The 26,831-nt window shown below is 39.5% G+C and overlaps 1 protein-coding gene across 3 annotated transcripts; it reads left to right on the top strand.

Annotated features, from left to right (window-relative positions):
* Positions 1-4,035: 4,035 nt before the first annotated feature.
* Positions 4,036-24,746, top strand: LOC121373391. 3 transcript variants are annotated; one of them, XM_041500029.1, is made up of 4 exons: positions 4,036-4,118; positions 8,900-9,038; positions 15,434-15,904; positions 22,830-24,746. In XM_041500029.1, exons 3-4 carry the CDS (start codon positions 15,436-15,438, stop codon positions 23,789-23,791), a joined length of 1,431 nt encoding a protein of 476 aa, XP_041355963.1. In that variant the 5' UTR covers positions 4,036-4,118; positions 8,900-9,038; positions 15,434-15,435; the 3' UTR covers positions 23,792-24,746. The 3 variants fall into 3 exon arrangements, with proteins under 3 accessions (XP_041355963.1, XP_041355962.1, XP_041355961.1); XM_041500028.1 differs by lacking the exon at positions 4,036-4,118 and adding an exon at positions 7,045-7,113; XM_041500027.1 differs by lacking the exons at positions 4,036-4,118; positions 8,900-9,038 and having other exon boundaries at positions 15,112-15,904.
* The last annotated feature ends 2,085 nt before the right edge of the window (positions 24,747-26,831 follow it).

The raw sequence follows: 26,831 nt of genomic DNA, 5'->3' as shown, positions 1-26,831 counted from the left end.
ACGTGACGTAATTAATATGACGTCATCACGATTGCTTTGTATACCATAGGGCTTGTTCACCCCTCTTGAAGAGTATTCCATAAAAATTAGGCGATCTCAGCGAAGGCGATATAGGTGACATGTTTGTCATCTAATATGTGAAATATGTGTGATTGTAGTGGGGGTTTTCGCGATTTTTGTCTGGTGTAGGAAGATGCCAAAAAGGGGTTAGTGGGGTGGGTACACACACCTATATATAAATATATATATATACGGTATATATATATATATATATCATCGATGCTGCTATTGGATAAAAAAAAAAGTGTGCCCCTTGCCCCCCCCCCCCCCCCCCCCCCCCCCCCCCCACTCGCTTTCTACGCCAGTGTTAAAGGTAGAAGGTACGGTAATTAGTTCACTGGCGTGGGGCAAAGGGTACACTTTTCCAGAGCACATCGATTTCTTAATTGGATGTGAAACATATGGTAATTTTGACATATAGTCTTAGAGAGGAAATATTTTTTCATTAGCAGCAAGGGATCTTGTGTATGCACCATCCCACAGACAGGATAGCACATACCACAGCCTTTGATATACCAGTCGTGGTGCATTGACTGAAACGAGAAATAGCCCAATGGGCAAAGATACCATTTTGATGAAATGACGCATCAGTGAAAAAAATGGAATCAGTAAAATTTAATACGTAGTCAGTGTTTCTGCTAGAAAGAAATTTTTGGGTATGGCGCTATGAAATTGAATGCAGCCAGTCAACAGTGGGTAAGGGGGGCCTCCCCAACAAAGAAAATGGGTTACATTTACGGTTAGGGTTAAGAAAATCATACAATAATAATAACAATCATTAATTTTGTCAAAATGTTAACTTAAAATAATAATAATTTGGGTATGGCGCCATACCCGTTTTACCCTCTGGCAGAAACCCTGGTAGTCGAAATGCTGGCTACGGGCATGGGGTCGTGTCACATGTGGCAAAAAACTGAGATGTAAATACTGTCAATTTTATAGTGAAAGTGACAATATTATTGTAATATAAAAAGAAGATATGTTAGGTATTGTTAAAAAGGTATTATATATGTCATTAGCGTTCTATTGATAAATATTGAACATTTTAAAGATACAAGCTCTCCTCAAAATATTAGAACATCATTTAGGCTAGTAATACAAAATACAGACATGACTACAGTTTTAATCAAATCGTATGCCTGTGCTGTCAACATCTATTAGGCGCGGATCCAGGACTTTTCAATTAAAGGGGCCCAAAACCCGGTGTTGTTTTTCAATCCGCGCCTGGCTATTGTCATACACAATACAAGTACTGTAGCTCGTAATGTTTGTTTTCTTTTGTTTGTTTGTTTGTTTGTTTGTTTGTTGTTGTCTGGCGGGACGTGGCCCAGTGGTAAAGCGCTCGCTTGATGCGCGGTCGGTCTGGGATCGATCCCCGTCGGTGGGCCCATTGGGCTATTTCTCGTCACAGACTGGTATATCTAAGGCTGTGGGATGAAGCATATAAAAGATTCCTTGCTACTGATGGGGAAAATGTAGCGGGTTTCCTCTCTATGACTGTGTCAAAAATGACCATATGTTTAGACATCCAGTAGCCGATGATCAATAAAAATCAATGTGCTCAAGTGGTGTCGTTAAACAAAACTGGTTTTTGGTTCTTTGTTTGGTGGTTGTTGGGTGGGGGGGGGTATTAGTGGTTTGTTTTTGTTGGGGGGGTTGGGGGGTTTTAAAATCCATATTATAATAGGCTCTTTAACAGCTGATCCTTCTGAATGCGTCTCTTTTTTTTTTTTTTTTTTTCTTCTTTTTTTTTTGATCTGCACTGCTGACAGCAATGTTTGTTCTTGTCCGATGCTGCATCTGTGAAACATCTGTGAAACAGTAACTCGCCTCTCGGTTTTAAAATCCATATTATAATACACAGGGCCTCATTAACAGCTGATCCTTCTGAATGCGTCTCTTTTTTATTTATTTTTTCCTTTTTTTTTTTTTTTTCTTTTTTTTTTTTTTTTTTCTTTTTTTTTGTTGATCTGCACTGCCGACAGCAATCTTTGTTCTTGTCCGATGCTGCATAACGCAATAATCGTTTTGCGATCGTGTTCCGTCGACTAGGCCTACCATATAGGTATTCGTGTTAAATAGTGTGTGCAAAGATGATTTTTATAACGATAATCTCGGTCTCACTTCACATATGCCATCTGCCATTGAAATCCATGTTAAATAGGTAACAGAACGGGTTCTTGTTGACCGGTCGTGCTTACGCCATCGGACCTAAGGCTGGTAGGTGCAGGGTTCGCAGCCTGGTACAGGCTCCCACCCAGAGCGAGTTTTAACGACTCGGTGGGTAGGTGTAAGGCCACTACACCCTCTTCTCTTTGACTAACCACTAACAATTAACAACTAACCCACTGTCGTGGACAGACAGCATAGATAGCTGAGGTATGTGTGCCCATGACAGCATTCTTGAACCTCGATTTGTTATAAGCACAAAAATAATTTGAATTGAAATGAAGGTTCACGTTGGCACTCAAAACTGAAAACATATACCATTTCGAACATTTATTATATAAGCATTTATTTTCACTCCAAAATTTTAAAACTCTTAACATTTTTTACGTCTCAGTTTTTGTGTAGGTATGTAACAGCATCTGGTTATAAATATCGGTCCGAATAGGCAGTTCAGAAAAACGATTCACACCAGCCGCCTGTTCCGCTCACTCTACACCCATGACCCCAAAAGTCAATGCACAATATTACAAAATTACGTGGGCAAAATCCAGCCATAGAGTTTACCATTGGAAAATACAAATCGTTTTGATTATTCCCCATTTACTATGGGTGAATATGTAAACCACAACTGGTATCACAATTAGGAACTATAGAGGACCGTGATCAGTGAATTCTCATGAACTGTGTAGTGAGACCCTCCATAAGCTCGGCCATCTTTGTGATATACACCGCGGATGTTCTTTTTGGTAAATCCCAGTGTAAGGCACGCGGATTCAGGCGACAGCCCAAGGGGCCCGGCCGCCCCGCCCCCTAACAATATATATTACAGAATATACAAAAAATTCAAACTTGTCCAGTCCACCTGTCAAGGACCTTTAAATTCTAGGGCCCCTCTATTAAAAACTCCTGGATCCGCGCCTGTAAGGCGACCCCCCCCCCCCCCCCATCCAAACATTTGCGTGGTAAGCAAGTGGAGAATTATATGTTTTTGTTATATACATAGCTATGAAAAATATAGATAAAAATCGTAAAAGTGAAATTCGGTGAAGTCATATTTTCACTGTATTTTAGCTACAGTGAAAATATAGAAATCGTATTTATACTCTTGTAAACAAGTTCATGATTAAATTATCTTCCTTGTAAAGTATTACGATCTAATTATTGAGATCATTAATGATATCGCTTCATCGTTTTTAAGTTTGATGATTACCATTTCCGTACGCTCCTAAAAAGTGGTGGGGCATGCCTCTCGAAGCGCGGTCGGTGTGGGATCGATCCCCGTCGGTGGGCCCATCGGGCTATTTCTCGTTCTAGCCAGTGCACCACGACAGGTATATCAAAGGCCGTGGTATGTACTACCCTGTCTGGGATGGTGCATATAAAACATCCCTTGCTGCTAATCGAAAAGAGTAGCCCATGAAGTGGCGACAGCGGGTTTCCTCTCTCAATATCTGTGTGGTCCTTAACCATATGTCTGACTCCATATAACCGAAAATGAAATGTGTTGAGTGCGTCGTTAAATAAGACATTTCTTTCTGAAAAGACCATTTCAATTTTCATGGTGTTTTTTTCGAATACGATTTTTATGTCAACGCGTGATCAGTGAAAAACATATTTTCAATCATTGCTTTGCAATTCGTGAAAATATGGTTTTCACACATCACTCGTTGACATTAAAATCATATTCCAAAATAAAACTAAGAAAAAAAACTTGAAGTGACCTCTATTTACGCGTCACATATCGCAAATATAGACAAATGATATCGTATTGGTCGGTGACCCCAAAACATAACAATGAATGACGTAATAATAGCAGTAACGTCACAATCAGTGGAGCTACAACGCACATACTTTGTTGAAACGATATCGACGAAGAAAGGCGTTCGACGGTAAGAAAATTAATGTCGTTCGTCGTCGTCATCGTCGTCGTCATCGTCGTCGTCTATTATTATTTCTTCTACTGCTACTACTACGACTACTACTACTACTACTGCTACTATTACCGCTACTACTACTACTTCTACTTCTACTACTACTACTACTATTACTGCTGCTACTACTACTTCTACTACTACTACTTCTACTACTACTACTACTGCTACTTCTACTGCCACTGCTACTACTACTACTACTACTACTACTTCTACTTCTACTACTACTTCTACTACTACTACTACTTCTACTACTACTTCTACTACTATTACTACTACTACTACTTCTACTACTACTGCAACTACTACTTCTACTACTACCACCACCACCACTACTACTACTATTACTACTACTACTATTACTACTACTACTACTCTACTACTACTACTTCTACTACTACTACTACTACTACCTCTACTACTTCTACTACTACCTCTACTACTTCTACTACTACTACTACTGCTACTACTTCTACTACTACTACTGCTGCTACTACTACAAAATATTCCATATAAGCTACTACTACTACTAAAGATTCTATTAAAGCTACTACTCACGGGTGTAGGAAGGTGCCAAAATGTGTGGTGGGGGTGGGGGACACGCATGTATATATATATAAATAAATATATAAATCAAAATAATCATATGTTAGTCCCAAACAGCCGTAGTGGCACAAATCTGTGAAACAGTAACTCGCCTCTCGGTTTTAAAATCCATATTATAATACACAGGGCCTCTTTAACAGCTGATCCTTCTGAATGCGTCTCTTTTTTATTTATTTTTTCCTCTTTTTTTTTTTTCTTTTTTTTTTTTTTTTTTCTTTTTTTTTGTTGATCTGCACTGCCGACAGCAATCTTTGTTCTTGTCCGATGCTGCATAACGCAATAATCGTTTTGCGCTCGTGTTCCATCGACTAGGCCTACCGTATAGGTACACGTGCTAAATAGTGCGTGCAAAGATGATTTTCATAACGATAATCTCAGTCTCACTTCACATATTCCATCTGCCATTGAAATTCATGTTAAATAGGTAACAGAACGGGTTCTTGTTGACCGGTCTCGGTGGTATCGTGGTTACGCCATCGGACATAAGGCTGGTAGGTGCAGGGTTCGCAGCCTGGTACAGGCTCCCACCCAGAGCGAGTTTTAACGACTCGGTGGGTAGGTGTAAGGCCACTACACCCTCTTCTCTTTGACTAACCACTAACAATTAACAACTAACCCACTGTCGTGGACAGACAGCATAGATAGCTGAGGTATGTGTGCCCATGACAGCATTCTTGAACCTCGATTTGTTATAAGCACAAAAATAATTTGAATTGAAATGAAGGTTCACGTTGGCACTCAAAACTGAAAACATATACCATTTCGAACATTTATTATATAAGCATTTATTTTCACTCCAAAATTTTAAAACTCTTAACATTTTTTACGTCTCAGTTTTTGTGTAGGTATGTAACAGCATCTGGTTATAATATCGGTCCGAATAGGCAGTTCAGAAAAACGATTCACACCAGCCGCCTGTTCCGCTCACTCTACACCCATGACCCCAAAAGTCAATGCACAATATTACAAAATTACGTGGGCAAAATCCAGCCATAGAGTTTACCATTGGAAAATACAAATCGTTTTGATTATTCCCCATTTACTATGGGTGAATATGTAAACCACAACTGGTATCACAATTAGGAACTATAGAGGACCGTGATCAGTGAATTCTCATGAACTGTGTAGTGAGACCCTCCATAAGCTCGGCCATCTTTGTGATATACACCGCGGATGTTCTTTTTGGTAAATCCCAGTGTAAGGCACGCGGATTCAGGCGACAGCCCAAGGGGCCCGGCCGCCCCGCCCCCTATTTTGGTCAAACAATATATATTACAGAATATACAAACAATTCAAACTTGTCCAGTCCACCTGTCAAGGACCTTTAAATTCTAGGGCCCCTCTATTAAAAACTCCTGGATCCGCGCCTGTAAGGCGACCCCCCCCCCCCCCCCCCCCCCATCTAAACATTTGCGTGGTAAGCAAGTGGAGAATTATATTTTTTTGTTATATACATAGCTATGAAAAATATAGATAAAAATCGTAAAAGTGATATTCGGTGAAGTCATATTTTCACTGTATTTTAGCTACAGTGAAAATATAGAAATCGTATTTATACTCTTGTAAACAAGTTCATGATTAAATTATCTTCCTTGTAAAGTATTACGATCTAATTATTGAGGTCATTAATGATATCGCTTCATCGTTTTTAAGTTTGATGATTACCATTTTCGTACGCTGCTAAAAGGTGGTGGGGCATGCCTCTCGATGCGCGGTCGGTGTAGGATCGATCCCCGTCGGTGGGCCCATCGGGCTATTTCTCGTTCCAGCCAGTGCACCACGACTGGTATATCAAAGGCCGTGGTATGTACTACCCTAACTGTGGGATGGTGCATATAAAACATCCCCTGCTGCTAATCGAAAAGAGTAGCCCATGAAGTGGCGACAGCGGGTTTCCTCTCTCAATATCTGTGTGGTCCTTAACCATATGTCTGACGCCATATAACCGTAAATAAAATGTGTTGAGTGCGTCGTTAAATAAAACATTTCTTTCTAAAAAGACCATTTCAATGTTCATGGTGTTTTTTTCGAATACGATTTTTATGTCAACGCGTGATCAGAGAAAAACATATTTTCAATCATTGCTTTGCAATTCGTGAAAATATGGTTTTCACACACCACTAGTTGACATTAAAATTATATTCGAAAAAAAAACAAAGAAAAAAAAACTTGAAGTAGCCTCTATTTACGTGTCACAGATCGCAAATATAGACAAATGATATCGTATTGTTCGGTGACCCCAAAACATAACAGTGAATGACGTAATAATAGCAGTAACGTCACAATCAGTGGAGCTACAACGCAGATACTTTGTTGAAACGATATCGACAAAGAAAGGCGTTCGACGGTAAGAAAATTAATGTCGTTCGTCGTCGTCGTCGTCAACTACAGTTACTACTACTACTACTACTACTACTACTGCTAATGCTACTACTACTACTACTGCTGCTAATGCTACTACTACTACTACTACTACTACTACTACTTCTACTACTACTACTACTTCTACTACTACTACTACTACTTCTACTACTACGTCTACTACTACTACTACTACTTCTACTTCTACTACTACTACTTCAACTACTACTACTACTACTACTACTACTATTTCTACTACTACTACTACTACTACTCCTGCTACTACTTATACTACTACTTCTACTACTACTACTACTACTATTACTACTACTAACACTACTACTACCACCACTACTACTACTATTACTATTACTACTCTACTACTACTACTACTTCTACTACAACTACTACTACTACGTCTACTACTACTACTACTGCCTCTACTACTACTACTTCTACTACTACTACTACTACTTCTACTACTACTGCTGCTACTACTACTAAAGATTCTATTAAAGTTACTACTCACGGGTGTAGGAAGGTGCCAAAATGTGTGATGGGGGGGGGGGGGGGGGCATGCACGTGTATATATATATATATAAAACATCACTGCTGCTACAAAGTGGGGGCACATAGCCCTCTTTCCTCCCTCTCTCTCTCTCTCTCTCTCTCTCTCTCTCTCTCTCTCTCTCTCTCTCTCTCTCTCTCGACCTCTCTCGACCTCTCGACCTCTCTCGACCTCGACCAAGTGTCAAAATATTCATATGTTAGTCGCCAAACAGCCGTAGTTTAAAATGTGCTTAGCTGTCATTACTGTAATACTCCTTTTCGTTTTTGTTGATTTGTTTTTATTTTGTTCTTCTGTTCTTATTTTGCTCTACGTCGTGTCTTCGTTCTATCTTAGGGTGGGACGTTACCCAGTGGTAAAGCGTTCGCTTGATGCGCGATCGGTTTGGGATCGATCCCCGTCGTTGGACCCATTGGGCTGTTTCTCGCTTGAGCCAGTGCACCACGACTGGTATATCAGAGACCGTGGTGTGTGTTATGCTATCTGTAGAATAGTGCATATGAAAGATCCCTTGCTGCTAATCGAAAAGAGTAGCCCATGAAGTGGCGACAGCGGGTTTCCTCTCTCAATATCTGTGTGGTTTATAACCATATGTCTGACGCCATATAACAGTAAACAAAATGTGTTGAGTGCATCGTTAAATAAAACATTTCCTTCCTTCTATATAACAGTAAATAAAATGTGTTGAGTGCGTCGTTAAATAGAACATATCCTTCCTTCCTTCGTTCTATCTTTTTTATTCTTTATTCTTATATTCTTATTTATCTTGTTCTTCGATACTGTCTTCCCGTGTTCTGTACTGTGCTCGACTCGGCTCGGCAGTCATTCATTGTGTTTATCCCACTCCATTCATACCAGCGAGAGAAACAATTTACCGATTTTCAAAGGGACGCCAGTTAATATTTCATGACGTTTCTTTAAGCTACTTGTGAACTATCACAAATAATTTACTAGCCCGCGCGCTTCGAGTAATCAACGAAACTCCTTCACACTAATTACGCCGCATTTCAACCGGCGAAGGGAGCGAACTCCGCCAGGGGACTGGTTCCATTTAATTACAGTATTGGGAGGTGACACACCGACCGGGTAGCGATTTGGTGTAAACATTGAATGGTAAGACACGGGAATTGATTTACCTACCCGCTTGTCGACCGTTCTCTTGTGTTTTTAACTTCTTCGTCTGGTTTTTTGTTTTTTAATTCAGGGAGTAATCCAGGATTTGTTCTCTCTGCTTAGCTGTACGTGTTGCGGAAGAAAAAGTCGTCCGATTCCCGACTGGTAACGGCGGATGAAAGATAACGTTTCCTTTCACAAGATAATACAGGGATAATCGTACCAGACAAGTGAGTAAAGATCACACAGGGTCTCAGTTTTTGCCTTAGACAGGCGTGTTTTAACCTTCAGTCGGTAATGTTTCCTTTCCTAGGGATGGGGCACTGACCATTAACTCCGTCAGACAAGTGCGAATGCTTTCATTTTTAACTTTATTTTCGAACATATTTTCGAACATATTTTCAATTAAGGATCAAGCACGCTGTAATGGGCACACGCATCATCTATCTAGGCTGTCTGGTTAGTAGTTTCAGAGAGAGAGAGAGAGAGAGAGAGAGAGAGAGAGAGAGAGAGAGAGAGAGAGAGAGAGAGAGAGAGAGAGAGAGAGAGAGGAGGAGGGAGGGAGAGAGCTCATTGATTTATTAATCATTGGCTATTGGATGTCAAATATTTGGTAAATCTGACATATAGTCTTAGAGAGGAAACCCGCTACATGTTTTTCCTTAGTAGCAAGGGATCTTTTATATGCACTATCCCACAGACATGACTGCACATATCACGGCCTTTGATACACCGGTCGTAGTGCACTGACTGGAATGAGACATAGTACCATCCCACAGGATAGCATATATCACGGCCTTTGATACACCAGTCGTAGTGCACTGACTGGAATGAGACATAGTACCATCCCACAGGATAGCATATATCACGGCCTTTGATACACCAGTCGTAGTGCACTGACTGGAATGAGACATAGTACCATCCCACAGGATAGCATATATCACGGCTTTGATACACCAGTCGTAGTGCACTGACTGGAACGAGTAGCCTTTTATTTAAACTTGATGTTAGCACTTATTTCCAATTAAGGATCAAGCACATTGTCATGGGCACACACATCAACTATGTAGGCCGTCTGGTTAGTGGTTAGAGAGAGAGGCAGACATATATATATATATATATATATATATATAGAGAGAGAGAGAGAGAGACAGAGAGACAGAGTGTGTGCGAGAGAGAGAGAGAGAGAGATTGTGCGAGTGTGAAGGTGTGTGCTTGAAAGAGGCAGATGTATAAGAGAGAGAGACAGAGAGAGACAGAGAGAGGAAGACAGAGAGAGAGAGAGACAGACAGAGAGAGAGAGACAGACAGACAGACAGAAGGGGTAAAGGTGAGTTATTGTCGTAATTTGAACACGAGTGCATTGTGGATGAAATTTACGTAAGTTAAAGTTTGTTTTGTTTAACGACACCACTCGAGCATATTGATTTATTAATCATTGGCTATTGGATTTCAAACATTTGGTAATTCTGACATATAGTCTTAGAGAGGAAACCCGCTATATTTTCCATTAGTAACAAGGGATATACAGACAGACAGACAGATAAAGAGTCGTTACCATATAGACTACTTCTGGAAAGCACCAAGAAATATTTTATATCTATTTACCCATAGCACATAATTATAGTCAGACCTTGTCAGGAAACAAATGGAAGAGATGATAGGCGTACGGGCTCTTCTTCTTTTTTTTTTTTCCTTTTTTTTTTTTTTTTTCTTTCTTTTGTTTTTTGTCTTTTTTTGGTCGGGGGAGTGGGGGGGGGGGGGGTGGAAGGGCTTTTGCCCGAATTAAACAAAAATGCCCTAATCTGGATAATAACATTTATATTATCATTAATATCAAAGAGCTATATAGGGTTGCAAACGAATCACTACACATTTTCACATGGATTACTAATATTTGTGGGTAAAATGATGGAAATATATGGTGAAAATGGTTCAGGTCAGGTCACTTTGCCCGAATATCTCTATAATTTGGGGCGAGACGTAGCCCAGTGGTACAGCGCTCGCGCGGTCGGTGTGGGATCGATCTCCGTTAGTGGGCCCTTTGAGCTATTTCTCGTTCCAGCCAGTGCACCACGACTGGTACACCAAAGGCCGTGGTATGTACTACCCTCTCTGTGGGATGGTGCATGTAAAAGATCCCTTGCTGCCAATCGAAAAGAGTAGCCCATGAAGTGGCGACAGCGAGTTTCCTCTCTCAATATCTGTGTGGTCCTGACACCATATAACCGTAAATATAATGAGCTGAGTGCGTCATTAAATAAAACATTATAATATAATTTTTGCTTCGTCTCGGACGCTTATGGGAGAGATTGATTAACTGCTAAATAAACATACGTTTCAGGGAGCCATTTAATCTTATCTCCATGCCGAGCATTGGTACGCAATCATTTTGCTGGATTTTTTGTTTTCAAATTCCCGTGTTAAAGGGACATACCCTAGTTTTTAAACACTAAGGCACATTTTTTACTATTATAGCCGTTTTGAATAACTAAAATCATACTTTACTTAGATTTTATTGTTTAGATTATCAGTGTTCGTACATTCGAAGTGTTTTTGATCATCTTTGTGTTTTTAATATCACAAAATGCATTTCTCATATTTCTCATAAAACGTGCGTCTGAGAAGTAACAGTTATGGAGTCGAGTTTTAGTCTATTTTTAGAGGATGTTTCACCATTTTAGATTCACAGACTCATGTTTCACTCAATTACAACTTTATCCAAATGTGTTACAGGTTTGTAGATTAACTAAACTTAGTGTTAATTTTCACCGGTTGTCTGTCCCATTAAGAGGAGCTAAAATTACTCTTCTAAACTAATCTCAGGGGAGTGATGGGGAACGAGAGCGATAGCTCACTTTAAACGATGAGGTCTGTTCATTCATTTATTTCAACTTATGTTCGTGCTTATATCCAATTAAGGTTCAAGCAAGTTGTCCTGGGCACACACTTCAGCTACCTGGGCTGTCTGTCCAGGACAGTGGGTTAGATGTTAGTTGTTAGTGAAAGAAAAGAAGGTGTAGTGGTCTTACATCTACCCAATGAGTCGTTAAAAACTCGCTGTAGATGGAAGCCGGTACCGGGGTGCGAGCCCTGTACCTACCAGACCTATGTCCGATGGCTTCACCACGACACCACCGAGGCCGGTGATGAGGTCTGTATACCTTGGCCCCTGGTGTGCCAGTCGTGGAGTTCTGGGCCTCGTTTTTCGAAGCGATCTTGGCGTTAAGATCACCTTAAATGTCTTAACTACATAATACATGTAAGGTGATCTTAGCGCTAAAATCGCTTCGTAAAATGTGGCTGGTTGGCACATGAAAACACTTACCTGTTCACCTCGGGCGCTCGATCCTGTAACCCATTGCACATCCGGCGATCGCTCTAACTCTTTAGCTACACCCTGTCAGGTATGTATAGTGGCGTAGGAAGGTGCCAAGGGAGGGGGGGGGGGGGGAGCACACACGCACGCATGCACACACACACACACACATACATACATACATCAGGGCCGTAGCTAGCAGGGGGGCAAGGGGGCACTTGCCCCCCCCCCCCCCCTCCCGAACAAAAAATCCGGAAAGCATTATAGATAATTCTCTTCTTAACTGTTTAAGGAGTTTTAGAGAATTAACTACTCAGTTGCGCCCTCAAACAAAAAATCCTAGCTACGGCCCTGTACATACATACATACATACATACATATATATATATATATATAATTATATATAAACCATCGCTGTTGCTACAAGTGCCCCCCTCCCTTTCCACCCGCTTCATACGCCAGTGTTTGTATATAATTGAATGTGTCAACTTTACGCTTCGTGTGTGATTCAAACTCACAGCGATACCTCTACAGTAATGTGTTTGTTTAAATACCCAGACATGATATATTATGTTGTTTACAACTTTTTTTCTTTCTTTTTTTTCTAAATAATTGCACCGGTTTTTACATAGTTGATTAACTTTGAATTGGAAAAAAAAAATCTTAATTGTTTCCACATATGGCTACAAACAAACATAGCGTTGACTGTTTTGAAATACTATATTGCACGTTGTGTCATGTCTCCAAAGCACCAACTTCGAATAATGGCTTTCAAAATAAATGTTTTACTTCTGCGTGATTGAAAACGGAGTTAACAATTCGACATGAGAAACCTTTATATCATGTTGGGTCTTGTTTTTATTGCGCCTTTCAATATTATAATTTGATATGTTACTGATGCAAAATAGATATTAAGAAGGAAGGAAGGAAGGAAGGAAGGTAATGTTTTATTTAACGACGCACTCAACACATTTTATTTACGGTTATATGGCGTCGGAAGATATTAAGAAATGAAACTAGGTTGTTTGCTATTGTTGCTGTTTGTTTTTGTTGTGTTTTGGGGTGGATTTTTGCTTGTCACCTCAAAACAAGACCCATAGACAGGGTGGGTGCCCCCCTCCCCCTCCCCCCCCCCCCACGCTCCACTCACCTGCAATATAAAATCCTGGCTACGCAAATTGCATTTCATTTCAACTTATTTTCGTGCTTATATCCAAAAAAAAAAAAGGTTCAAGCACGCTGTCCTGGGTACACCCCTCAGCTATCTGGGCTGTTTGTCATATTTTACCCAGCTTGACAATTTTTGTGTCTAGTTATAGGTTTTGGGGTCAAGGAATCTGTTTTAACCATGTATGAGATTGGTCAGAAATTACATTTTCTGGAAATTCAAGATGGCCACCAATATTTCGGCAAATTTATGGGTTTTTTTTTATTTAACTTGCTTCAAATAAACCTATTGTTGTGGCCACCAATTCTTCAGTAGCTAATTGTTTAATAATTAAAAAGTCGAAATGCAGAGGCTGTAGCAACAAGGAAATGTGAGGGGGGGGGGGGGGGGGGGGTTAATTCTGATTCAGCAAAACATCTTCAGACCGTTTGGCCTTAGACGAGTCATTAAAAGTGTTAAAATTCTGATTCAGAAAACATTTTCAAACATTTTGGCGTTAGACGAGTCATATAAGCTCTAATAGACCAAATCCAATCGTAATTATTGCTGGAAATTGCAGTTCTACTTTTAGGGGTACTCTGCATTAGTTTCAACCTCTGGTATATACTGCATAACAACTGTATAACATATTAAAGTGTATTTATTTATTATCAATGGATAATAGTATTTGCACAAATAATCAATGTCACGTATTACTACCAATCACACCCACAGCTGTTTTTACTCGCCTTAGACGAGTGATTGAACGTGTTCAAAAAATTCTGATTCAGAAAACATCATCGAATCTTTTGGCCTTAGACGAGTCATTAAACGTGTCGAACTTCTGATTCAGAAAACATCTTCGAATCTTTTGGCCTTAGACGAGTCATTAAACGTGTTAAAAAGATTTCTGATTCAGAAAACATCTTCGAATCTGAGATGAGTCCTTAAAAAGTGTCATGACTCTTGGACTATAACCGCAACGTTACCGAGGATTGGTGGGTACGGATTTAATTTAACAACAAGGTCGGTTTCTGTCATTTATTTGCTTCATCGAGTCTTTTATACCTAGAATAAATTGCTATTCAGATATATCTTTGGATATATCTATAAGTACACAGGCGATAACTTAACTTGTTTATAAATTCGCGGCGTTTTTTTTTTTCTGCACGGGGTGTTAAGCTCAATGATCCCATCAATGAACGCCATTGTTCGCGATGGTTATATTTGTATTTAAGACAGTGGTCGCACAAGTGCGAAACTAAACAGCCAGAATGCGAAACAGTGCGGTGAGATCGACGGTGCATGATGGGTCTATTTCGGAGGACGCGTTCGTTTGACCGCGCACGAGTGCGTTCCAGGACAATGGGACACGTTAACTCAATTACTACTCGTCACGGTCTTGGAGGATACTAGTGGTGTTAGTTTAATGGTTAGAAAGCTGCAATGACGTCAGAAGGGTCATGTGGTCTATTATTTCAATGGAGAGACCCATTCACTGTATGTTTCATTATTATTAAAAAAAAAATCCCCTCACCGTATTGAATGAGAGAGAGAGAGAGAGAGAGAGAGAGAGAGAGAGAGAGAGAGAGAGAGAGAGAGAGAGAGAGACAGACAGACAGACAGACAGACAGACAGAGAGACAGACAGAGACGCACACCGAGCGACAGACAGAGACACAGATACATATAGAAACAGACAGCGAGAGAGAGAGAGAGAGAGAGAGAGAGAGAGAGAGAGAGAGAGAGAGAGAGAGAGAGAGAGATAGAGACACAGAGAGAGAGAGAGAGAGATAGACACACACAGACACAGAGAGATAGAGAGAGAGAGAGAGAGAGAGAGAGAGAGAGAGAGAGAGAGAGAGAGAGAGAGAGAGAGGAGGGAGAGGGAGAGAGTGTGTATGTGCCTGCGTGCGTGCGCGCGAGCGTGCGTGTGTGTGTGTGTGCTGCATTTACCACATGAGACCATTTTCTGGGAAACTGTAATCACTTGTTTCTTCTTGGTCTTGGCGTGTTTTCTAAACATTTTTTATTGCTCAGTTTTTACTCATACAAAGATGTCTCTCGTCTTTTCTTCTTTTTTTTTGTTGTCTTTTTTGTCTTTTCTTTTTTTTTTTCAATGTCCATTTCTTGTTAATACAAGTCCATCTTTAATTTCAGATATGTCGTCACAATTCGGAAGTGACGAACCTAACGGGGACCTCTCCAAACAGGTGAACGACGCTATATCCGGTGGTGACGTCTCAAGGCTGATATCGTTGCTGGAGACCCGTCGAGTTGACGTGGATTCGCGCGATGTATCACATGATATGACAACGGTTCTGATGAAAGTATGTCACATGAACATCGACAACGAGGCTCAGTTGGCCATCTTGGACGTCCTTGAGGATCTGGAGGTGAACACTGACGTCGGCGACGCACACGGAAGGACGGCCGTGATGCATTCGTGTATCGGAACGAAACCTAACATCGTGAATTTCCTATTGTCGTTAAGATGTGACTTGACTCTTGTAGACAACGCGGGAAATTCCGTTCTGACGTACGCGATAAAAAGTGGGAATATCGAAATTCTGGAATCGGTACTGGAACAGGATGCTGCAGTGGAACTGATAAAGAAGAAAAATAATATGGGTAAGAATGATGGGCTGTTATTATGAAGTAGTCTTTGTGCAATTATCAATGATTGAGTTTGGAAATAAACATTTGAGAACATTTTAGAAAGGAGAGTGAATAAATGCCCCCCATCCTTAGGTCTCACTACAGTCATTTTTATTTCAACTTATTTTCGTGCTTATATCCAATTAAGGTTCAATCACGCTGTCCTGGACACACACCTCAGCTATCTGGGCTGACTGTCCAGGACAGTGGGTCAGTTGTTAGTTGGTTAGTGGTTAGTGAGAAAGAAGAGGGTGTAGTGGCCTTACACCTACCCATTGAGCTCTTAAGAACTCGCTCTGGGTTGGAGCCGGTACTGGGCTGTGAATCCTGTACCTACCAGCCTGTAGTGTGATGGCTTAAACACTGCGGCCGGTGGTTTCACTACAAAAATGTTATGTGCCATTAAAATTCATGTCAAATTGCCCAACTTCAAATGAAGGTTGCCAATAGAACGGGTTCTCGTTAGCACTAACAACATATACCATACATGATATAAGCATTTGTTTTCACTCCAAAATTGAGAACATTTCGGTCTCAGTTGTTTGCTATATGACTACATCGGACTGTAGTACCGGTCCCAACAGGTGGTTCATGAACCGAATCACTCCGGCTGTTTCTTCCGCTATACACCCATATCCCAAAAAGTCAATACACAATATGTAATAGAGAATGTAAGAGGAGGTTTGACTCATAAAAAATAATTCACGACCCCCGTAGTAGCGAGTTAATTATTTTTCATGAATCTCGACTTCCGAGTGCATTCTTCAACTTCAACACATTATGCGACTCCTAAATTAACTTCTATTTGATCTTTTTCAATCAAAATATTGGTTATTAAAATGGCAAATAATATGTACAAAACTAACAACCCAAAACGATAGGATCCTTTCGGACCTACCGGCCTCGGTGGCGTCGTGGTTAGGCCATCGGTCTACAGGCTGGTAGGTACTGGGTTCGGATCCCAGTTGAGGCATGGGATTTTTAATCCAGATACCGACTCCAAAGCCTGAGTTAGTGCTCCGCAAGGCTCAGTGGGTAGGTGTAAACCACTTGCACCGACCAGTGATCCATAACTGGTTCAACAAAGGCCATGGTTTGTGCTATCCTGCCTGTGGGAAGCGCAAATAAAAGATCCCTTGCTGCTAATCGGAAGAGTAGCCCATGTAGTGGCGACAGCGGGTTTCCTCTCAAAATCTGTGTGGTCCTTAACCATATGTCTGACGCCATATAACCGTAAATAAAATGTGTTGAGTGCGTCGTTAAATAAAACACTTCTTTCCTTCTTTCGGACCTAACCTGAACGATTCGGTCAAGAAAACCTCAGTAGTGGATAAGTAGCATTAAGTGTGATTGCACGTGCTAGACGTGTAACCTCTGATTTCCGATTTAGTTTCCGACAATCTTCGTTGTGTTCCGTGAGAATACATTACTACCACAAGTATCAGGCTTATAAGACTTAAATTACATGCGGGTTTTTATTGGTGATGCAGATGCTTGGCCTCGTGGGCTACAGCGTTGTACTTGTTTACAGTGTACAAGTGTCAGTAGTGGGTTCGAATCCCGGACCTGAACGCATAAAAATAATATAAAATAACATGGGGGAAAATCCAGCCAGAAGGCTTAACATTAAACATATAAATAATTTTAATGCTTCCCCAATTCCTAGAAGTGAATTTGTGAACCACAACATATGCCACAATTAGGAACTATAGTGAACCGTGATGAATGAACTCTCACCCGGCAGTCAACTGTGGAGTGAGACTTTAATCGTATCTGCAAAACAACAAACAAACAACAAGAACAACAAAAAACCCAAGAGATAGTTATAAATGCCTTCCAAAGAGATAGTTATAAATGCCTTCCAAAGAGATAGTTATAAATGCCTTCCAAAGAGATAGTTATAAATGCCTTCCAAAGAGATAGTTATAAATGCCTTCCCACAACCTTGCCGTAGACATTTCACTTGTTTTCTCTTTTACTTTTTGCTGCAGACATTATTCGATGGTTTGGTTTTGGTGGTGGTGGTGGGTTGTTTTTGGGTTTTTTATTTGGTTTGTTTTGGGGTTGGGGTGGGGGGGGGGAGGGGTTGTTGGGGTTTTGTTGTTGTTGTTTTTTGGTTTGGGGTGTTTTGTTTTTTGTTGTTTTTTTGTCCATGGCATGTTTCTTTGCCGAAGACATTTTCTAATTTCCAGAATTTGCAAACATATTGTTGCCGTATTGATTCAGTCTGAAAAATATAGACACGCTTCACTGGCAATAACGTTAAATATTTATTTTAAAAATATTAATAAAATTAAACAACATTTATTCAACTAAATGAAGTGGATTGGCAAACAGGCGACACGCCTACATAAATGCCGTTAATATCTACATACTTTCATTATCAACACACACACCCCACCACCACCACCACCGTCTCCCTACTCCACACCGTTTAATTAAAATTAATGGCACATTTAGTCGTATTTCTGCATGAGACAGTTATTTAGTGTCATGTCACAACCTCTGCAATTGCCGTAGCGATTGGCGAGGAGTTTTTGGGTTACCGCAGCACTTTTTTTCTTTTTTTTAATATTGTGGACTATCGATTTTTTTTTTTCCCACGGCATGTTCTTTTGCTGCAGCCATTTTAAAAAAAAACTCTACATTTAATTCTTTTATATAGTTCTAGTTCCATGAAATCGGGTCATTCTTGTTTTGTTGGTTTATCAATATTTTTTCTTCGAGGGTAATGTTCGTGTGTCTGTCTACGTGAGAAAAAAATGTGTTGAGTGTTAAATAAAACATTTCTTTCTTTCTTTGGTATAAAGGTTCATGTCGGCTTCTTGTTTTGTACTTTTACAACAATACTGTTTTGGCGTATCGATTCGGATTCTGCGCAGTATGGTCACGCTTCACTGCCAATGACGTTAATATGTACATGTTTTCATTTTCTACATTTCCCCCACGCCAGTCACGGACAATGCATAACAAGATAGACTTTTCATTTAGTTAGTTCCATGACCTCGAGTGGTTGTTGGCTTTTGTTTTATTTTGTTTTTTTGCTTGCTTTTTGTTGTTGTTGTTGTTCGTTTACTTCTCCTTTTTTACCCCCTTTTTTGGAGAGGATGGCGGAGGTTCTTGGGATTTAATCTCTCTCTCTCTCTCTCTCTCTCTCTCTCTCTCTCTCTCTCTCTCTCTCTCTCTCTCTCTCTCTCTCTCTCTCTCTCTCTCTCAAACAGCCGTTTAAAATATACCAGGCTCGTTTTTGCAGGACGTGTGTGTGTGTGTGTGTGGGGGGGGGGGGTTCCAGACTGTGGCGACCTAATTTTATACAGAGGTAAATTCATGCTTTCCCGGTAAATATATTGGAAAAAAAAAAAATTGCAAGGGTGGGGAGGTCGACCTCCGAAACCCTCCCCTCGACAGCCGCCTAGGTACAAAGGTGTCGTTAAAAAAATATTCATTTATTTCTCAATATTATTAACAAATTCAATAAGTAGACATATTTTCAGGGCTTCTTTTTCTTTCTTTTTCTTTCATGCTTATATCCAATTAAGGCTTCAGCACGCTATACGTCAGTTAACTGGGATGTCCAGGACACTGGGTTAGTCGTTGGTTGTTAAAGGGACATTCCCGAGTTTGCTGCAATTTTTAAGATGTTATCGACTAACAAAGACGTTTTAACGATTGTAATTACATATCAAATATCTCAGCATAAAATATTAGTGGCTGTATATTAAATGTGTTTCTGATCGTTCTAATATCTGTACTAGGTTAAATCTTTTTTTATTTCCTCAAATATAATTTTTTCATACGTACGAAATTATTTGAAGACAAAATCCAGTTTGGACTTCTTACAAATATTAAAACGACCAGAAACATATTGAATATACAGACACTGATATTCTAAACAATAAAATATATTTAATATGTAAGTTTAATTGTAAAAATATTTTATATTAGTCGGAAACATCTTACAATGCAGAAAACTCAGGAATGTCCCTTTAATGGTTAGTGAGAGAGAAGAGGGTGTACTATTGTAGTGGTCTCACACCTACCCATTGAGTCGTTAAAGCCCTCTCTGGGTAGAAGCCGGTACAGGGATGCAAACCCAGTACCTACCAGCTTTAAATCAGATGGTTGAAGCACTACACCACTGAGACCGGTAGGAACTGGGTCTTGCGAAACGTGTCTGCTGTTTGTTGAAAGCGTATTGATCTGTTCGACGGAAATCCGTTGTTAATTATTCATACGCGCGAACTACTTTACCCCATTGATTAGACAGACGTTCTCTAAATGAACACGCCTCACTGATTTTTCTGTTATACAGTCAGTTGTAGGTTTGTGCTGTTCCGGATGCTGGATGGCAAGCTTGATCAGCCAACCTCGACTCAGTAAAAAGACACAAAAGGAAGATAATCGCTAATGACACCTCACCAAAATTTTAAACTGATTATTTATGTGTAACAGAGAGACAAAGAAAGAGAGACAGAGAGAGATGGGGAAGGGAGAGAGACAGAGAGAGGGAGAGAGAGAAATATTGATTCATGTATACTTACAGAAATTAATATATAAAATTAATTAATTTTTAAAAATGTATCGGGTTTCCTCTCTAAGACAGAATTACCAAATGTTTGACATCCAATAATCGATGATTAATAAAGCAATGTGGTGTCATTAATATTCTTTTGTTTGACACTCAATAGCTGATGTATTTTTTGTGCTGGGGTGTCGTTAAACATTCATTCATCTATTAAAGTATCTTCTCTTTTTTTTTCTTTTTTTTCTTTTGGGTGGTCGGGCTGGAGAAGACCTTACTTTTGGGCGAGGATGTAATTTATTAATTTAAATATATATACATGTATACACACACACACACACACACACACACACACACACACACACACACACACACACACACACACACACACACACACACACACACACATACACATACACATACACAAACACAAACAGACATACACATACATATAAATATTTATTTTATACAGTCGACCTTCGATAACTCAAACTTCGATCTTTCGTAAACGTCGATCTCTCGAAGTGAAACGGCGGTCCCGGCCGAACTGCTATACAAACTAGTAATAACAGACTTCGAACACTCAAACTTCGAACATTCGAAAAACTCTATCTCCCAAAGTAATATTTTGGTCCCGCCATAAAAAATTAAGGGATATTGCACTTCCAAAACTCGAAGTTTGTGGAGTGACTGAGCCTTTTAACTGTACCGGTAATACTTTAAAGAAAAATGAATTGTTACCCAAGCCAAGCGTGAGTGCCCCGACTGGTCTCAGCTATCGATGATACACGCGGTAATTACAGAATAATAGATCGCCGACTATGCGGAACGAAATGATCCTACATGCCTGCATTTGGTTGTCGGTGTTTGTACACGGCAGCGGGCTTCATTACACAAAGTACGGATAGTCTTGTAATCTTCAAAGAACTGTTGTAATAACAATTAACGCTGGGGGTTTTTCTCTCTCTTAAACAAGTGAATCATGTCAAATTTGTTATTTAAGTGTGAATTCAAAATGATTCATTACTAGTCATTTAGTTATATTAGAAACTGATACATCAGAGATCGAGCAGTCTGGGGAAGTATATTTATTTATTATATTTATTTATTTGTATTGTTGTTGTTTTTACTGCCCCCACGCCCTCACCCAGAATCTGTTATTTTAGACTAGATAGTGCCCTATCCATCCTCTCTTAGTAACTGTGTGTGTATCTGTGTGTCCTGTGTGTGTGTGTGTGTGTGTCTATGTGTGTGTCTGTCTGTATGTGTCGTGTGTGTGTGTGTGTGTGTGTGTGTGTGTGTGTGCCCTGTCTATGTGTGTGTGTGTGTGTATCCTGTGTCTGTGCATGTGTGTGTCCTGTGTGTGTATATGTGTGTGTTTGTATGTGTCGTGTGTGTTTGTGTGTGTGTCCTGTCTATGTGTGTGTGTATCCTGTGTCTGTGCATGTGTGTGTCCTGTGTGTGTATATGTGTGTGTTTGTATGTGTCATGTGTGTTTGTGCGTGTGTCCTGTCTATGTGTGTGTGTATCCTGTGTCTGTGCATGTCCTGTGTGTGTATATGTGTGTGTCTGTATGTGTCCTGTGTGTGTGTGTATGCCCTGTCTATGTGTGTGTGTGTGTGTGTGTGTGTGTGTGTGTGCCCTGTCTATGTGTGTGTGTATCCTGTGTCTGTGCATGTGTGTGTCCTGTGTGTGTATATGTGTGTGTCTGTATGTGTCCTGTGTGTGTGTGTGTCCTGTGTGTGTGTATATGTGTCGTGTGTGTTTGTGTGTGTGTCCTGTGTGTGTATATGTGTGTGTCTGTATGTGTCCTGTGTGTGTGTGTGTGTCCTGTGTGTGTGTATATGTGTGTGTCTGTATGTGTCCTGTGTGTGTGTGTGTCCTGTGTGTGTGTATATGTGTGCCCTATCCACCCTCTCTTAGTAACTCACTGCTGTAATGTAGTCTACTGTGGTTTTCTTTTACACACCGGCCTCGGTGGTGTCGTGGTTAGGCCATCGGTCTACAGGCTGGTAGGTACTGGGTTCGGATCCCAGTCGAGGCATGGGATTTTTAATCCAGATACCGTGAGTGCTCCGCAAGTCTCAATGGGTAGGTGTAAACCACTTGCACCGACCAGTGATCCATAACTGGTTCATCAAAGGCCATGGTTTGTGCTATCCTACCTGTGGGAAGCGCAAATGAAAGATCCCTTGCTGCCTGTCGTAAAAGAGTAGCCTATGTGGCAACAGCGAGTTTTCTCTAAAAGAAAAACAGTGTCAGAATGACCATATGTTTGACGTCCAATAGCCGATGATAAGATAAAAAATCAATGTGCTCTAGTGGCGTCGTTAAATAAAACAAACTTTACTTTCTTTTTTCTTTTACACTCATCAGGTCTTCTGCCGCTGGACCTCGCATGGCAGACAAACAACGGCCGGATCACCAAGAGAATCGAAGGGTTCCAGCAGAGCGTCTTGGAATCTGAGAAACACCACAAACGAAAGCGATCGAAGCGTCGCAATCACATCCTGCTCCCTGCCGTTCACAACACCGCCAACAAGCCCCTGTCTACGCGAATCGTGAGTAAGCACAACATGTCCCCGATCACCATGCCTAGAATCCTCACCCAGAGAGGGCGCTGCGAACCGGAAGTCTGGTGGGAGAACGATATTTTCAAAGATTTGTCTTCGACCGACATTGCCATCGAATCTATGTCGCCTACCCCAGTTGACCGCGAGTTTCCGCTGTACCATGCCGACAAATATGATTCGGAACTTACCGGCTGGAACAGTGACGTCATGCAGAGTAATGGTGACATCACGCCGAGAAATGGTAACCTTTCGGCAAGAGGTGACCTCACATTTAGAACAGATGATCTACCTTTGAAAAATGGTAATGTAACGGCGAGAAGGGGTGACGTCACTTCAAGAAATGGTGATGTCACGGCGAGAAGAGGTGACGTCACTGAGAGAAGTACATATGGCAAAGAGAGCCACAGTTTTCCTAAAATCAAAGTATCAACCACCGCGGAGAGCGTCAAAGACAATTTCAAATGCCGAAGAGATTCCGTTTCTCTGCCGGATCTTCGCGACATGCGACGAAACCTTGTTTCGTCTGGTGACGTCACTCCGGTGTCTGCTGACGGACTACGGAATCACGTGTTCGCAGATCGTACAGGCGATTTGTTGTGCAGCGGCAAGGTGGGAAAGGAAAATCGAAGAGAGAGCATTCTAACGGATTTACCAAATCTGAGCGAGATATCGAGATTTAAAAAGTGTGACGATTTTCGTAAAGTTGGCAAATCAAAGAAGAAATGTACAGGCGAAGAGGCCTTGCACAGGAGCTTGATTTCATAATGTTCACTTGTCTGAAATATACACAGACATATTGTGAAATAACTGAACACTAAACAGCCTAAGAATTCATAAACTTACAGTATTAAAGTCTATATTTCTATTTCTATTTCTATATCTCATACAGTCTATATTTCTATTTCTATATCTCATACAGTATAAATTGCCCAAAGGAAGTCTATATTTCGTTTTCGCGTATGGTTAAAATTGCCGAAAGAAAGTCTGTATTTCGTTTTCTCATATGGTTAAAATTGCCGAAGTAAAGTCTATATTTTGTTTTCTCATATGGTTAAAATTGCCGAAGTAAAGTCTATATTTTGTTTTCTCATATGGTTAAAATTGCCGTAGTAAAGTCTATATTTAGTTTTTTTTATACCTGTTATAAATTGCCGAAACAAAGTCTGCATTTTGTTTTCTCATATGGTTAAAATTGCCGAAGTAAAGTCTATATTTTGTTTTCTCATATGGTTAAAATTGCCGAAGTAAAGTCTATATTTTGTTTTTTCATACCTGTTATAAATTGCCGAAAGAAAGTCTGTATTTCGTTTTCTCATATGCTTAAAATTGCCGAAGTAAAGTCAATACTTAGTTTTTTCAGACTGTTATAAATTGCCGAAAGAAAGTCTGTATTTCGTTGTTTCATATGGTTAAAATTGCCGAAGGGAAGTTAATATTTTGTGGCCTCGGAAAGCTATATTTTGTAGTTTTGTTCATCATGTAATTGCCGGAGTAAAGTCTATATTACATAGTCTCGTTCAGGCCAGCCGCTTGTGTCGAAACAATCAGAAAAATCTATAATTATCGAGTGTGTGTTTGCATCATGAATAGAACGATTAATTCTAATTTGCATATTGTTTATAAACATTTTATACATTTATTTATTTATATATTTATTTATACATTCAAATTTCTATTTATTTATTCCTTTGTCTATTTAATGATTTATCTATATAATTGATTTACGTTCATTTTATATCATTTTATTTATTTATTTAATGATTTATTTATTTATTTATTTTGGAGTATGCAGAGATTTATAAGGATAAAAAAAAAAAAAAATTGACTGGATTAATATTTATGAATTTTATTTATTAATATTTTTTATATATTCATTTAATTATTTATTTATTTTGGAGTATACAGAGATTTATAAGGATAAACTTTTTTGTTCTTTTTTTATGGAAGCTGATTTTTGATTGGATTAATATTTATTAATTTTATTTATTAATATTTTTTATATATTCATTTAATTATTTATTTATTTATTTTGGAGTATACAGAGATTTATAAGGATAAACTTTTTTTTTCTTTTTTTATGGAAGCTGATTTTTTATTTGATTAATATTTATTTATTTTATTTATTAATATTAATTATATATTTATTTATTTATTTATTTATTTTGGAGTATACAGAGATTTATAAGGATAAACTCTTTTTTTTTTTTTTTTAGGGAAGGTGATTTTTTATTGGATTAAGTTTTGAGTAATGGTACTGACACACTTTGAAAACGCAATTTGGTTTTAATGTGACACTAACAAATATCTAATGTATATCTATGAATGTATTACTATAACATGCTAAGATGTAATAGAGCATGTCAACGTGGGTTTCCGGATCTTTTTATGCAATTAACATAATATGTGAAAACTCAAAATTTAGTGTAAAAGTGAAAATGTGTGCAGTATGTTCACAATACTTGGCATGTGCAAACCGCATACATTAGACGCATAAAAGGCACATATTGATTGTTGGACAAGTCAGTGCGAAACAAGGCTACGACTCAGCAATGATCAGATGGAGCGAGCATTAGGAATGCTGACTGGTGGAATTTCGCAACAACGGAATTTTCAAGTGCACCCTTCAACAAGTTCAAGGTTGACCGGAAGTGTTCGTGACCGTCCTCGACCAGGACCGGAAGTGTTCGTGACCGTCCTCGACCAGGTCAATTCCGCTTACAACTCAGAGACAAGACAGATACGGAGAAATAATTAACGTAACCGCTTATTGTCGGCTGCAACAACTGCCAGAAACAGGACAGGGCGTCATGGGAGGCAAATAAATCCAATTACCGTAAATAGACAACTTAGAGTAGTTGGAATGAGATGTCGCATACCATGCAATTGATGGTTTCTCCTTATCTGTCAGTCTTGTCTCTGGGTTGCTGGGTTGCAACTGGAAGTTGGCCTGATCGAGGACGATCATGAACATTTCCAGTCAGGTTATATCGCTCATTCAACCTTGAACTTGTTGAAGTCTGCACTTGAACATTTCTAGCTACCCGTTGTTGCGAAATTCCACCAATCAGAAATCCTAATATTCGCTCCCTCGGACCACTGGTGAGTTTTCATTGGTTGACACTGACGTATCCAATAATCAATCTGTGCCTTTTATGCGTCCAACGTATGCGGTTTGCACGTGCAAGGTATTGTTAACATACGGCACACATTGTCAGTTTTACACCAAATTTTGAGTTTTCACAATTTGTGTTAATTGCATGAAAAGATCATGGCTACTCGGAAACCCACTTTGATATATAGGAATACACCTTAGTATGTTATAGTAATACATTCATAGATCTGCAATAGATATTATTCATAGTGTCCCAGTAAAACCATATTGCGTTCTCAAAGTGTGTCAGTATATTATTTTTTTATTATTATTATAATCAGTTCCTAAATATAGGAAATACAATATAAATACACACTCATTATGTTTAAAGAATTCTCGCAATATATAAGTAAAAAAAATAAAAAAATAATTTTTTTTTTGCAAAAACAGTCGTGAATCTCGATAAAGGGAAAGGATTAAGTGCGGATTAGGTGTTAACGATTTCGATTATTCAGATCGTGAGTGAAGCATCAGTCTTGACTGAACGAGACTATTGGTTTTGCCGAGTCGAGTGAATTACATTACCACGGGTGACTGTTCATTTATTTACTACGCTGTTATAAAATGTTTGTTTTTTTTAATATTTTTACTATTTTGTTATATATACAAATCTGAATATATGTGATAATAAAATTGCAAGTTCTTACGTTATGT

This window comes from Gigantopelta aegis, chromosome 5 (genome assembly GCF_016097555.1).
Source record: "Gigantopelta aegis isolate Gae_Host chromosome 5, Gae_host_genome, whole genome shotgun sequence".
NCBI lineage: Eukaryota > Metazoa > Mollusca > Gastropoda > Neomphalida > Peltospiridae > Gigantopelta > Gigantopelta aegis.
This window is presented reverse-complemented; position numbering and strand designations above follow the sequence as displayed.